At 40.5% G+C, this 15,974-nt stretch overlaps 1 protein-coding gene across 2 annotated transcripts in view; it reads left to right on the top strand.

Annotated features, from left to right (window-relative positions):
- Positions 1-15,974, top strand: part of LOC123957337 (dedicator of cytokinesis protein 2-like) — a 108,762-nt gene that overhangs the window by 14,665 nt on the left and 78,123 nt on the right. For both annotated transcript variants that reach the window (XM_046030033.1, XM_046030034.1), the window contains exons 18-24: positions 748-845; positions 943-1,032; positions 1,293-1,393; positions 3,652-3,786; positions 10,738-10,846; positions 11,300-11,370; positions 13,344-13,450. In XM_046030033.1, coding sequence (XP_045885989.1) covers positions 748-845; positions 943-1,032; positions 1,293-1,393; positions 3,652-3,786; positions 10,738-10,846; positions 11,300-11,370; positions 13,344-13,450 — 711 coding nt within the window. The remainder of the gene's footprint in view (positions 1-747; positions 846-942; positions 1,033-1,292; positions 1,394-3,651; positions 3,787-10,737; positions 10,847-11,299; positions 11,371-13,343; positions 13,451-15,974) is intronic.

Here is a 15,974-nt window from a genome sequence, read left to right as displayed (position 1 = left end):
AATCAAACACAGCTGGACTCAAATGAAGGTGTAGAACCATCTCAAGGATGATCAGAAGAAATAGACAGCACCTGAGTTAAATATGAGTGTCACGGCAAAGGGTCTGAATACTTATGACCATGTGATATTTCAGTTTTTCTTTTTTAATAAATTTGCAAAAATTTCTACATTTCTGTTTTTTTCTGTCAAGATGGGGTGCTGAGTGTACATTACTGAGAAATAAAATGAACTTTTTTGATTTTTGGAAAATGGCTGCAATGAAACAAAGAGTGAAAAATTTAAAGGGGTCTGAATACTTTCCGTACCCACTGTATATGCAGGATATATTGTATATCCAAAAGCCCCAAAGCATCAAATTTACAATGACATGAAACGGAGAAAAGCAGCAAACCGCTGATTATCAAAAGTGGCAATTTATTCCTCTTGTCGAGTAATCGTTAAATTGACATTCTTTCAGCTCTAATTTTAATTCAGTGTTACAACTAATCAACTTCTTATCTTTGGCATTATATTAAAAAACCAATGACAGGTGAATTCTGTTCAACAGTTTGTATGTATTCTGAACAACACAGAATGAGACAAGCTTTGTCAAATGTTCATGGAGAGAAAGTGAAAAATTATAATTTAGAAAATTACATTGTCAACTGGGAATAGCTTTTATTAGCATCCACTATTAAACAAGACAGCATATGTTTGTTAAGTAAAGACGGCTGAACAGAAAATGTTGTGTGTGTCTCTCCTCTCCAGTGGGCTTACTGGGGCTGCTCAAGTGGAGGACTCGACCTGAACTCCTCAAAGAAAACCTGGAGAAACTCAAAATCATTGATGGCGAGGAGGTGGTCAAGGTCAGTGGTGTGTGTGTGTTTTTGTATAAGTGTGTCGACTGGCGTGAGTGCGCTCTCACCAGACATCTCATTTGTCTGTATGTATGTGTGTGTGTAGTTTCTGCAGGACACTCTGGATGCCTTGTTCAACATTATGATGGAACACTCCCAGACCGACGACTACGACATCCTTGTGTTTGACGCCTTGGTGAGTATATTGTGTGTGTGTGTGTGTGTGTGTGTGTGTGTGTGTACCCGGCAAATCCTTGTGTGTGTGCCAACAGATGCAGCTGACTTCTTGACAAGCTGTCTCTGTGTGTATCGAGCCTGACATCTTTGTGTTTACCTGTCCATCTTTTTCCAAATAAACATGTCCATCAGATGATTGTACATAACTTCTCATCTGGCTTGTACATGCCTACTGCTATGTAAACATGTAAGCCACTTTGTCTCTCTTCTGTCTGCCAGATATACATCATAGGTCTGATCGCTGACAGAAAGTTCCAGCACTTCAACACAGTGTTGGAGGCCTACATCAAGCAGCATTTCAGCGCCACACTGGCCTACAAGTAGGTTACTTTCTTGATCACAGCACGCTTTCTTTTATTTCATTTTGTTTTGTATGAGTTTCCTGAATGACACGAGGCACTGACCTAATCACCATGTATGTCTCGCATCAGATTTTAATAAATCTGTGCTCTGATGACAATGATCATACCATTGTCATCAGAGCACTTAATGTGAATCTGCAAAAGATATGTACATTAAAATTGACATTTTACACATAATAGAAATAAGCAACCAGAAATATAAACATAGTTGGCAAGCAACATGTAATGTGTAAAATATAATAGGAATCACGTAAATAATTGAAAAAAGTCCTTTTGCTCTTCATAAGGTCTTCAAAAAGCACTTAAGAAGAGTAAGATCGTGAGGAAGCAAAGAGATTCTCTTTGCGAATCTGGCACGGAAGACTTTATTATCAATTAAACTTACTGAGCGCGACTGGCTATTTAAGTTTACTTTAGGTTTGACTTTAGGGACATATAAGGACAGTGTTAGACTTCATGTCAACAAACATGCCATACTTCTTTTGTGTGAAAACAATAGTATCATCAAGTTTTGCAACAGAGGTCTTGTCCATCCATCCATCCATCGTCAACCGCTTATCCTGCGTACAGGGTCGCGGGGACAGTGTTCTTTTTTGCATTGCAAATTTTCATGAGGCAATTCTCCCACCTCTTGGGAATTATAAATCTTTTAAATCCCATCAGATAATCTCAGTAATGCTTTGTCATCCAACCAAAAAAACAGACTGTTCTGTGGTTCCTAGAAAGTTTGACAGCTTAAAGTCCAGTACCAGAAATGTATATGTAGCATTAATATGGGTTGTCCCAGTCGCAATCAACATAATCCTGTCAGGTATGCCATGCCCTACCAAAGGTAAACCTATTGTGGTAATTTAAATGCGACCTGAATATCTAATGTTAAGTGACAAAATACTGCACTGTATCTAGCTGCCACTGGAGGTCAGTGTGTGTGTTAGCCTTTGGAGCACTTGACTGAACAAGATTAGAGTATGTTATTTTACTGTACACTCAGATAGCCAGAGTTTTAACCCTGCCTCTCTGTGGAGTAGCAGCTGAAGCACTCATGCGTGCTCCCTGAACACTTCTGTCTGCTTCTTAATCTCTCCGATAATTCACTTCACTTAATTCAGTGGGTACTAGAGAAAGCATTTGTTTGCAGTGCCAAAGCTTCAGTTAGGAAATGAAAAACATGTCTGACTCCTCCTGCTGCCCCCCTCCCCCCCAAAATATTTTCTTGCTAACCACAACTGCTCCATCTTCTTGTAACTGCTTTACTTTCTTCCTGTCTGTTCCTCACTCCATCTATTCATCTGTCTTTCCATCATCACTCCATCCCTCCCCTGCCAGTGTGTTGGTGTTCACCCTCTTTAAGAGGGTCACTGCAGCTTAACGCTTGTCAGCTCAGAGGCTGTTATGTAAAACTCTCTAACTCCCTCTCACTACATTTTAAACTCCCTATCTCTTGCTCTTTAAAAAAAAAGAATAAATCCTCCTGTGCTTGCCTTTAAGCTATACACCAAAACAAAACCAGGGAAGACTGAATGGCAATAATGTTGGTAATATTTTCAAGGCCACTCTGATGCCAGTGAGGCCAGATTAGAGTTAATTTAATTTTTAAGGGACTTTTATTGTTTAAGAGGATTGGGTAGTTTTAAACCAGTTAGTAGGTGACCCCCTGTTGCCATTTCATGGAAACAGATCCATCACAAAGCCAAAAGTCTTAAGCCTCTTTAGGGCTATAATATTGTTTAATGTGTTATTATAAATATGTTAGTATTGCATGCCACAGATAATGCAGAGGGAGATTGGGCAGAGAAATGCTAGCAGGTCATAAACTTAGACTGAACTCTGTGCCACCCACACCTCACTCCAACTGCTTAGACACACCAGAATATTTATGTGTGTGTCTAAATACGCCTGTGGGATGTGCATGTGTTGGAAAATGATTTTTTCATAGTGCATCGGGGCGCAAATAAAAATGTCTGTGAGCTGTGTGAAAGGTACATCTGTTGAGGTGTGAAATACTGTTTTCCCATTTTTCCTCCTCCACCTCTGTGCCAGTCTTCCCCTCTCGTTCTTTCACTCTGTTGCACTCCGTGTTTCTGCTCTATGGAAGTGAAAAATGGAGTTTGGTGATTAACTTTCCAACCTGTGGAACATCAGAATAGGAATGACAATTCTGATGATTTTGATTTCTTTCTTCCTTTTTCTCCTTCTTTCTCATCATTCTCTCCCAGAAAGCTGATGTCGGTGTTGAAGAGGTATCTGGATGTGTCCAGCCGAGGGGAACAATGTGAGCCAATCCTTCGTACCCTCAAAGCCCTCGAGTACATCTTCAAGTTCATCGTCCGCTCGCGCATGCTCTACTCCCAGTGAGTGTTTGTGCAACTTTTTGTGGAGTGATCATTATGATAATAACTAATTTCTTTTTGGACCAGTAGCATTGCTCGGGTAATTGTTTTTGACAGCTCTGTTAGAAACAGCTGTGCTAATAAGTATTAATGATGAAGTGCGGCGTGCGAATGAGAGCTAATGACAGGGCAGGGCTGCTGAATGGGCAGCCAATGAAAACACCAGACAGACAAAGTCCTTCAGGAGAGACTTATGACACCCACTGTGCTGAGCTGTGAGCCGCACCATAAGATAAGTGCTGCGCAAAAGTTGATGCTGACAGACAAGAAACATGATCCATGTGTCTTACCTATGGGTAACTTGAGTACTGTTGGGGATTAAGGTTTAAATTGCATCAATATTTATATAAAATAATGTAATTATTATTATTTAATAGTTAATAATACAATTACAGAAGTTAAATTCTCCTCAGGGCACCACTCTTAAACAAGAAAATTGAAAGCCAATTACCTTATTCAGTCTCATGAAATATACTTTTCTGGTTAATAATTAAATTAATTAAGGATTTGGAATTCTTTGTAGGTTGCCACTATATTCATTCTTATGCAATATTAAAAGAAACCAGCAAGTATATACACAAGTATTTATTTAACAAGATAAACAAAGCAAAGCACACAAGATCAAACTAAATGCACTCAACTAAACCTAAATGACGACAAAGAGATGTGTGTGTGTGTGTGTGTGTGTGTGATAAGGACAATGGGTGTTGTTGTATGTGTGCACCTTTGTTCTGCTGCCTGTGTGTCTCACATGCATGAGCATTAACTCACGTTGTCGTACTAAGAAAGCATGTGCAGCGGGAACTTTAACTTTCCTGCTGCATGTGTGTGGTTTTGTTAAGCCGAATCAGAAGTATGTTTATGTGATGTGTGAGAACTATGGTCATGTAATAATCTCCCCTTAACAAGAAGCAGGTTTCTTGGCAGTCGTTGCTGTGTCGTGTTAGAGAGGAGTGGGTGTGGCCACTCCGTATGTTCTCCTCAAAGTTAGCCGCTAGCTAACTGAGTTGGTTGCAGGGACGCTTGACTTTGTGTCGTGGCTGTAAGATCTGATAGTTCTGTTCTAAGCAGGCCATGCTGGCAGACCGCTGCAGCCACCTGGTCAGGCCGGTGTCCATCCAGAAGAAGAGCAGCGTTTTTTGTCAATGAGGTGACATCATAGGTCAGAGGTCACAAGACACTGACCAATTGGAGCTGCCAGCTGCGTCCATGGGCAGAGTTCACACATCAGTGTGACTTTCTGGAGGGTTCCTAGGAAACTCATATGAAAAAAGTTCAGTTATGATCACAAATAAACCGCTTCTTCTGTGAGTTTCTTGTGATCCCAACAGTATGTGTTTGTAGATGTGCAGGTGTACAAGACACAATCACGCGCGTAATGGAGTGCTTGTTCACAAAAGAATGCAAGGTTTACGTGTGAAATGTTTGGGGCTGCGCAATTAGTCTAATCGCAATGTCGTCATGTGTGATTACATATCTGCAAAATGGGTGCGATTTAATAAAACAGAAAGTGTGTGTGTGTGTGTGTGACACTCGTCTCTGTGCGTTGCAGTCTGCTCATTATTTACTCCCACATTGGGCTCTCACATAAAACAAAAACACTTCCACTAAAACAAATAGGCCTACGTGCAATCAAAAAAATTATTCATGAGCAGTGTGCCAATAACCTTTAAGACAACAAACTACGGTAGATAGATGTAGATATAGCCCAGGTCACAATGCCAGTGTGCCAATATGTGCTCCTTCTAGCCGCCTCCTCCATAGAGCAACACGCTTCCCTTGTTCTGTTTTACTAGTTATTGTTATAAATATTGTTTATCGTTGAACTTTGTTCAAGTTGAGAAATACACATGTCAGCATATCAGTATTTTGTACATTTATCTTGATAATCAAGCAAGTAGATTCATAGTGCCATTTCTTCCATTATAATTGAATCGCAATTACAAATCGCAATATTGTCCACAATAAATGCAAATGTGGTTGTGTAACAGAGTTGGGAGGGGATGTCTGTCTGTGTGTGTGTGCGTGCGCTGGTATGTGTTTGTCATTCGATGTCCACTGGTCAATGAAGGTCTCTTTTTAATCTTCTAGAGGGCATCATAGGCTTTGTTTGTTGAAATTGGTGTGTTTGTTTATCCATGTGGTGTGTGCATTTATTTATTTATTCATAGAGTGTGCTGGGAGTTGTGTGGTTGCATTTGTGTGGTTTTCCAAGTGGGTTGGTGAGTGTGTGTGTTTATGTGGATGTGTAGGCATGCACAAGCCCACACCCATACATTTAAGCGTACTTCTTAGTGTATGTCATGGGTAATTGAGTGCAGTGGCAGGAGCTAGGGTGTGGACCCAAACGCAGACACTAACAGGAGGATTCAGTTCAACAGAAAATATTTATTTAAACAAAACTTAACTGCACAGGCTACACAGAGCTCAGAGCAAAAGTCCAAACAAAGGTAATCACTCAACAAACATTCAACATAGATGCAAGGACGTGACAAAGACTGAAGACAATTGAGGACAATATATACACTGGTAAACAAGCAGGGAGGGAAGCGCAGCTGAAATACATCAGGTAATCAACCACAGGAACAAAGCTAGACAAGGACACCAAGTACAGAAGATTACCAAAATAAAACAGGAAGTAAAGTTCACAGGAACACACAAGGACAGATCTACCAAAGTAAAACACAAAACACGGAAAGACAGCAAAATCAGGGCACGGACAGAGACGGGACCAAACAGGAGACAAGACTACAATAAAACATGGAGATATAAGACTAAGGACTAAGACACAGACCATTATGATAAAAGTACACAGATCAGGAAAACACGAAAGCACAGGACTAAGGAAATAATGGCACTGGACTAAGAACTGAGGCAAAGAACTAAAATACAGGACTAAGACCCAAGATAAGAGACAAGACATAAATAACTAGGGACAAGGAACAAGAGAAACAGAGGCAAATAGATAGACACGTGAAACAATGGCAAAACCAGAAACACACAGGGAAAAATACAATACAAACATAACCCAAAACTAAACTTATAACAGTGTATGTCTTTGTTTGAGTGCGTGCATCACATTATTGCTCCACTGCTCCCAGATGGACTGAGCTCCACTTGCCAGCCGCCCTTGGGTATCTCTGAACCAATGAACGTCATTCTCCTTCTCTATTTCTTTCTTTCCTGCTCTTTCTGTCGCCATCTAACTACCTGCAGCTGACAACTTCAACTCTGCAGCTGAAGTTTTCCCATCAGATTACTTCTCCTATAAGGCCTTGTCATGCCAACAGAGAATCAGGTATCCAAGGTAGTCACTAAGTAGGTGCATCTGTACGGCTCCATCATCATCACCATCAAGAATAGCAGTCATTAATAGTTAAATAGGTGGCATTGAAGATTTATTAGCTTGTCAAACCGGCTTCGTGTTCATGCAAAGTCTATTAGGAGCGTGTGATTCTTTCTTTGAAAATATGTAAGGCGTGCTGTACCTGTTTTTGCTCTTTCCTTCACGTTCTTTCTGTCCTTCACGCTCTATAGCCTACATTACTTCCCTATAGTATAGTTCATCAGTTGTATCTCTTTCTTTTTCCTTCCCCCGAACACCTGCTATTTTCTATTTCTCAGTTGTGTTATCTCCCCTCGTCCTCTTTCTTTCCATCCCTCTCCTTATCTCTAAATCTCACCGTCTCGCTTTCCTTCATTCCTCTTCTTTTAATTGTTTTCCCATGGAAGCACATAAAAATAAGTATGTTTTCTCATATGAAAATACTTGCTCATCATGCGATAAGGATCTTATTATTATGAGATCCTTTCTGTTCCTATGACATCTTATATTATGATTATGTAATATTTTCTAGTAATCACAATATCTGGGGGTTGTCTTATTTATGTAATGACATCTCTCATTATTTTGAGATCATTAGTCATGAAAGGAAGACATAATATCTGGTAATAAAAGCATATCTTAATGTAATGAGAAATGCTACGCTTACAGTGATGTATAGTTGATTTACTCTGTCCATCTACTCTCTACTCCCCATTCATCACATACAGAAATCCCAAGCTGTACAGACCAAACGACATTTTGATTAATTCCAGCTTTTTACAATTATACTAGTGTGTTTGTTTAATTGTCTGCATGAATAAACTCTTCAACTAATATAGGATTTAACAATACTGAAGGAAATTATGTGACTTATTTGACCATTCTTGCATTTTTAAAAGTTTCACATATCAGTCTTGGAGGAACAATGTCATTTTTATTATACTTTTTCAATGCATCGCAGCATCGCTGGTCAGTGCAGCAAATGTTCGCTCGCCCATGTGTCCTCCAAGATATCAGCATGTTAAATTTGGCCAAACCTGAGGAAATCCTGCATCTCACTACTTAATTGCAGCATTTGCAACATTTTTACTGATTGCACCAGGAGGAACTGCAATTATATATCATAACAAGGTGACATTTGTGACTGATTTGCTTAGACAGGGATTTCATAATTCATAGTGGAATTGTTTAGTGTTGCTTTGTTGTTCTCCTTTATCATTTTCTTCCTCCTCATCCGCAACTACATGCAGCTGAGCCATCCTCCTTCTGTACATTCCCTCCTTCCCTCCCCCTTTGATTTGATTCCCCCTTTATCCCTCTCTCTCTCCTCTCCATCTGTCTCTGGTATTAATTCGCTGAGCTGCTATGATGTTTGTATTGTTTAGTTCATGTGTTTTATGTGTAGTGTAGCCTTTTATGTGCGTGTGTAGATAAGTTGTAGCCTGTGGTTATTTTTACACATACATGTACAAATATGTGTATACAACCTGGTGTTATCACATCAACACTGACCCTGACACATCATCTCTCCCATCACACGCACACACGCACGCACGCACGCACGCACGCACGCACGCACACGTTTGTTCCTCCATTCCCGTGGGGACATCTCATTGACATAATGCATTTCCTAGCCCCCTAGCCCGACCTTAACCGTCAAAACTACATGCCTAACCTTAACCCCTACCCCAACCTTGACCTAATTGTAGCCTGAACCCTATAACCATGTCTTAACTCTCAAAAAGGAGTCTCTACGACCACAGTTTTTATCCCCATGGTGACACGAGTCCCTATCGGTTAGTGTGCATTTAGGTTGAAGTCCCCACTGGGATCTAAAAATTTCACACACACATTCATGGACACACAGGCCCGGATTAAGCAGGACAATGCGTCTGTAATCAGAACTGTACTCTGCAAAGAGCCCAGTGATAATACCTCTGTGTGTAACCGCTTAATCCATCCCCCCACATGCTAAATTCGCTGTGTGCCACATGCTAATCCTTCCCTCCAGCACTCATAACTTCTATTGTAATTAAGAACTGCACAGCTCCACTGAATCACACAGAGATAGTGAGGAGACGGGGGAAGGAAAGGGGCGGAGAGATGGTTGAGAGAAAAGTTTGCTAGGGGTGCAGGAAGTAGGGATGATAGAGGAATGTGTGGGTGTTTTGCATGTGATGTGAATAGCAGCAACAAAGACAACCCAGTTCTTTATAAAAAGTCAGGAATGCTGTAATCACAGCAGCTAGTGCTTATCTATGTTTAGTTTTACCTTGCCAACGTAATACTGCATTGGTTTGCTGCATCACTATAATATTGCATTGAACCATATTATTGAAAGATGTGGGGAACTGCAGCCAATTCAGTTAATGCCCCATTTCCATAAAAACACAAGAATTTAGGTGTAATTTCACTACTTTAATCTGATTTAGAGCAGAGGAAGCCAGTCTGGGCTCGATGAAGATAACTTCAAGAACATTATAATGTCCAACTTGGAATCAATTTAAACTGTGATACAAAACAACAACTGCAGAATAGTTTACATCCCAGTGGAGTGGAGAAATAATAGAATGTTTAAAAGCCTGAAAATCAAATCTGTCTAGAGGATAAAAAAGCCTAGTTATACACACAGGCTTGTTATAGAGTCGCAATGAACATGATTGCCAAGGACAGATGTGACTACTTATATAAACCAATTTATCATATTTCATTATCATGTCTTATCCTACTAAATCTTCTTAGAAAACAATGTATAACAAAATAGTTTAAGCATAACAGGGATGAGTCAATACAAGGTTGTTGTTTTGTTGTTTTTTTTAATGCATGGATGTGAGGCTTGGCTTAAATGCTGCTACTACACCTGACCTGCTTACTAGAGGTGTGGCTTCCTGAAGTATGTGCTTTACTGCATGATGATCCCTTGGGTTATGTATGGAGACTGACTAGAATCATGAACTCAACACCTGGTTCAAGTGATGGAGCTGACAGATATTTATATTACAAAGGATGGAAGCAAGCACAGTATATATTAACCCCTTATTGTTTTTGGCATATTCTGTTTTAGAAGGGTTTTACTTGGCTATTTATAATGCTTTTTATCTTATGCTGTTCACTGTATCCGTACAGCACTTTGGGTCAGTAGTGACTGGGTAAATGTGCTATATAAATAAACTTTGACCTTTGACCTTTGAATTAACTGTCCATTAATTTATGTCAATCTACATTTTTATTATGGTTACATTTTAGTTAATAAACTAAAATGTAACCATAATATGTAAATATAACTAGTGTAACAGTCAGGAATAATTCAATATTTCTGTTGCCCAGAAAAAAATATATAAAATAAGGCTCTTTCTGTCTGTATTTACATCCAACTTGAGTTACTAGTGAGCCATCCTTCACCCTTTGTCTCTTATTCAACTCCCCCCATATCCTCCACACACCCCGTTGTTTTCTCTCATTTTTCTGTGTTGCCTCCTTCATCATGTCATGTCATTTTTTTCTGATGTTGGTCTCATGCTGTCTCCCTTTCTGCCCTTTTCTGCTTATCCTGTTGCATTTCCATTAATTTACTCCTGCCCTCCTAGGCTGTACGAGGGGAAGGAGCAGGCGGAGTTTGAGGAGTCGCTGAGGAGGCTTTTTGAGTCCATCAACAGCCTGATGAGAACAGACTACACCACCACTCTGCTGCTCAGGGTAATCATGCGTGCTCACCTTGCACCCATACTTCACCACCTAGTACTCCTCTTTACATTCTTCTTGTCTTCACCCCATTTCTGCCCTTTCTGCTTCTTCTTCTTCTGTCTGACTCTCTTATCTTCCTGTTATTCCTAGTGTTCCAACTTCTCTGTAAAATAATCTTTCAATCTGATTCTGACTACCTCAATGTTCTCTTTTCCTCTCATTCCCACTACCTACACCAAGGCAGACCTACAATAAGATTTAGTCACAAAAAGTTAGGCAGACAGATAAGTGGCCCTGTGAAAAATAAAGCAGATCTTTTCTCACACTTGTGATGAGACACTGTTTGATGGCAAAGTCACCTTCTATTCACCAACAGCTTCCACAGGATTTCAAGTCAGTAATTCAACGGTGTTTACTTATGGTGTGTGTGTGTGTGTGTGTGTGTGTGTGTGTGTGTGTCATCAGGTTGCTGCTCTGAAGTACCTGCCAACAGTCCTGCATGATGTTGAGAAAGTGTTTGATGCCAAACTCCTCAGGTAAGCTTACCTTCAAAGACACACATACACAAACACACGGACACACACACTAGCACCTTATCTTTGGTCTCATTCAGGGACACTGACAGTGAGGATTTATGGGAGCTTTCAGAACAGCTCAACTTTTCCTTCTGGCTTTGTTCAGTGACCCCCATCCTTCTGTCCCCCACATATTCCATCCTGGTCAAGTCCTAGCTTCTTTATCAGGTGATAAAAAAAAATCTCATCAAACTGACATATACACGAGGACACACTCAAACGCACTCCATGTGCCCCTGAGTGAATTGACAATTTCAGTGAAACCATCAAACAAAACCCTTTTGAGCCTCTCCTCTTATTCTCAGCCTCCTGACGAGCAAAACGTCTTGGAATGACTTGTTTAACCCCCCTTTGACCCTGAATCAAACTTACAATACAGTGTTTAGCTCAGGAAATGACCTCAGTGTTCATACTTCACCAGTTGCGACATTTGTTTCAAACTAGACATTTCTGGTACTTTATTTGTCCTCTAACAATTCCACAACCGAACACGGATCCATTTTCTTGGAATGATCTTATTACTTTCCCGAAAGAAGTTGTTATTTGATCTTTTCTTAACTTTCCACATTCAGTTTCAAACTTTCCACATTCAGTTTCAAACTTTCCACATTCACCCCTATGATTTCTCCTGTCACCTTTCTGTGACCTGTGCGTGCACGTGTGTGTTTGTGGACAATTCTCATCTGCCACTTCAGTCCCTCGAGTGGCTCGACGTCAACACACCATCACAAAGGTGCTACCTTTTACACCAGCCACACACAAGCAAACACACTCGGGGAGAAAGGCGATGAGGGCCGGCAGAGTGTTCAAAATCAGTACACATATTCTCACTTTCTGTCAAACCTTTTCTCTTTCCCTCTCTTCCGCACACATCCATTCACCCTTATTATCTGTCTTCTGCACTTATTTACAACCACATGCACGAACCCGAGCCATCTGAACTTGAAAGTAAGGTCCCCATTGCATTCCTGATCAGTATAGCCCCAGGCAGAGTTTCCAAAAGCAAGCTGTGTGAATTACAATCACTGTGCATGAGGTGGACATCAAAGCTTTGTCTCATCTTCTGTATAGTCACATTCCGACACCTTGTAAACTCACCTGTAGTGTGATCCAAGGAGTGGTACAAGCACATACACTGTCAGCTATGCATGTGTTTTCTTGCTCTGCATGTCCATGTGGGAATAGGCTGACATTTTGGGTTTTAATTAAATTCAGCTCAGATGATTAGTGGGCCTGATAAGTCTGCACTGAGCCTCTGTGCCCCAGTGTGTCCTTGTGCCAGCTTATGCACATCAAAAGTCATACAAACCTTTTTGTTGTGTTTGGGAGCAGAGGTCGTGCATTTAATTCTTTTATACCATTACCGAAAGTGCTTCTGCAACCTGTGGCATAATTAAGGGAGACAGAGACAAAGTGAGAAACAGACAAAAGAAAAATGGAGACAGAGGGTTTGCCATGTACTGAGCATTCAATCTTTCTAAGTGGCGTCAGGGCTTGCAACAAGCCTGGTTTAATTACTCTAAAATTGAATTTGATGCGGAAGATGACTCAAACCTGTGTCTTCATTAAAGTGTGTTTAGGCTTTGGCTCATTTGTTTTCATGCAGCATACACTGCTATGCTCATGTCCATGCTGCACTCTTGTACAACCATTGCGTTTAGTGGTTGCATATTTTATGACCCTAAAGGAGAGGTGTTTAAAGCTTGATTTACAAACATATGGTTGTGTTTTTGTTTTTTTTTAATCATTTACATGGTAGGAACAATCAGAGCTTGGAGGGTTTTTGTTAAAATTCTAAACACGTACAATAATCTGTAAAAACATTGTTCTTGAATATTTATTGTGCTCATTTTCAAGAAAACAAACCTGTTGCTCTTCCTGTATAACGATCTTGCTGGTTATTTATTCCACCGTCTACCGCTTTCTCTCTGCAGTCAGTTGCTGCATGACTTTTATTCCTGCATCCCCCCTGAGAAACTCCAGAAACAGAAGGTAGCCTCCATGACTGAAATCGTCAGCAGCCAACTGTTCCGGAAACAAGGTGTGTAATCTTTTCTAGTTACAGGCCTCAGCATTGAGCTAACAAATAGTGGACTCAAAGATTGTGTGAAGAACCAATCACACATGTACACAGTATCAACAAACTTGCCAACCCATTCTGTGTGAAATCCTATAGAGCATTAGTTGCTTCTTACTTAAAGGTTGAGATCACATTAAAAGGTCTATTTTACAGTGGGTACTTTCAGCCCAGCAGCAGGATTAGGCAGACATCTGTTCCTACTGTACTTTATAACCAGTAAGGGAGTCCTTCTTTAAAGGTTTTATCATGATACAGCACAGTGGATAAAAGTGTGATGCTATTACTGCAAGAGTAATGTTCCATTCACTGTAGGGCAATCCAGTAAAGCACTCTGCATAAAAGCATCAGCCAAATCGGGAAAGGACATACTGGTGTTTATGTGCATTTGTTTTTTACTGCAACATACATGCACATTGAACATGTTACATAATTTCAATCACAAACTTTAGAATTTTGAATATTTACCCTTGTTATTTGTTTGTTATAACGTAAATAAAATAAAGGATAAACCTACCTTAAAATGATCTGCTGCTTCAGCTAGCATTCAAATGAAGACATGGATATTTTAATTTTTATTGTTACTTTTAACTCCGGGGCTGTTTTCATTGGGATAAAATACACTATGGCTATGTGATATTGATGCTGTGAAACACAATTTCAGTGCTGCTACGTTCACCTCCACTGACATTACAATCAGTGCGATGGACCCTGGTCAGATACCATCTTATTACAATCAGCACAAGTGGCACCTATTAATGTACTCCTCCGCAGATGGTAAAGGTCACATCAAGCCACGCTTGCTGACATTAAACAGTCTTGAGGCTAAAATAACATTGAGCTAAACAGATGTTTGTTATTCACTGGCAGTATCAGGTGGTTTTGTTTTGTCCTTGCAGTGTTGACATTCCCTCTCAATGCAGACTGAAAATGTCCATGAAGCTGAAAATGAGTATACTGTTCACGCCTCAGTATGTGTTGGTGGCGAATATAGAGAAAGATAAGTTTTATCCATATTAATGTCACAGGTGATAGCTGCTGTCTGCCAAAGGAGAAGAAGTAAAATAACATAATGTTTGAAGCAGATAAGACAGGAAGTGTTTTCAGAAAGCTGCAATTTCACTGTCATTAAAGTGTCACTTTTCACACCATGCCTCCTCTGCTTTTGAGTGATTTTCAATAGATTTGGCATAATTCCCAGGGGCATGTGATTTTGTATCATACCTTTAAGTGCACTGTTGCATCAATGATCACACACACTGCACCACCCCCTACCTCTGTTCAGGCCTGTTATTTATGTGTAATTTGCATGTAGTGGGCTGATAAGTGGTAATAAGTGGTGATAAGAGGACCACCCGGTGATGGATAGAGTGGGCTAATTGTTGTACTCAATACATACTCGATAAGGGGACCCAGAATTGGGCCTCTGCAGTGCAAACAGAAAAAGTAGAAGTAGACTATGAGTGACTGTGGTAGACCAAATTTGGTTTGAGACAGAAATCGGTCTGAGTGGGACTGAGAGATGCTGGGCTGTGCTGTGCTAGGCAGATTCAGTCACATCATGGACATTGCTCCATGTGCGTGAATGCATTCTCATACACAATCCGCAAACACATTTGTATGTTTTTGCTTTAACATGACTGATTACACCATATCTGGGTGTGAGTTGATTTGTGCGTTCTAGTGTTTGTACAGTGATGCATGCTAAATGGTTGCCTTGAATGTTGTTTTTGCCCAGTGTAGCAGTGGGTCCACTAATCAGTTAGTCGCTTCCAGCCTAGTCAGTAGCCAGTCCAGGATACAGGCCTTTGGTATTGATCCTGGTTCAGATGATTGATTCCCCAGGGGCCTTTCGCCTCGGCCCTCTGGCTGGCTGTCAACATGCTCAGAGACACACTCTGTCACCAGGAAAGGAAGGGGAGAGGGAGGAAAGTGAGGGAAACAGCAGAAGGAGCAATTGGGATGACAGGTAGAAAAAGAGAGTGTTATAAAGAGAAGACAAGCAAAGGAATGTAGGGCATCATGTTAAAATGCTACATATCAATTTTGGCAAACAAAGACCTCTGAATGATCAGTCTTTTATCAGACTGTCCTGCAGCCATTTTGGAAGCAAAGATTTAGAAGTTACTTTCAGCTCCAGTCTGAAAGTGTTTTGAATTCATGCCAAGAGTCAATTTTAATGTTGAAATGGTGAGAAGAAAACACATCAAATGCAAAAAGGATGGAGAAGGAGTCAGGGAGAGGTAGCGGAGAGACCAAGGAGATAAGAACAGAGGAGGAAAAGATGAAAAATAGAAAAATAGATGAGTACATTTGCAAAGGAGGGAGAAACAAAGAGAAGAGGGGAAAAAAGGAATTGAGACCAGGAAGAGAGGAAAGAGGGATGACATGGTGATTGGTAAAGTTGGAGCAGAGTAAAGGGATGGAAAAGATGGATGACAGAGGAGTGAGGAAGAGACAAAGGCTGGTTGAAAAAGAAGGACCAAGG

The sequence above is a fragment of the Micropterus dolomieu genome, linkage group LG19 (assembly GCF_021292245.1).
Source record: "Micropterus dolomieu isolate WLL.071019.BEF.003 ecotype Adirondacks linkage group LG19, ASM2129224v1, whole genome shotgun sequence".
NCBI lineage: Eukaryota > Metazoa > Chordata > Actinopteri > Centrarchiformes > Centrarchidae > Micropterus > Micropterus dolomieu.
Note: the sequence above shows the minus strand (reverse complement) of the source record. Positions and strands in the feature narration are given on the sequence as shown.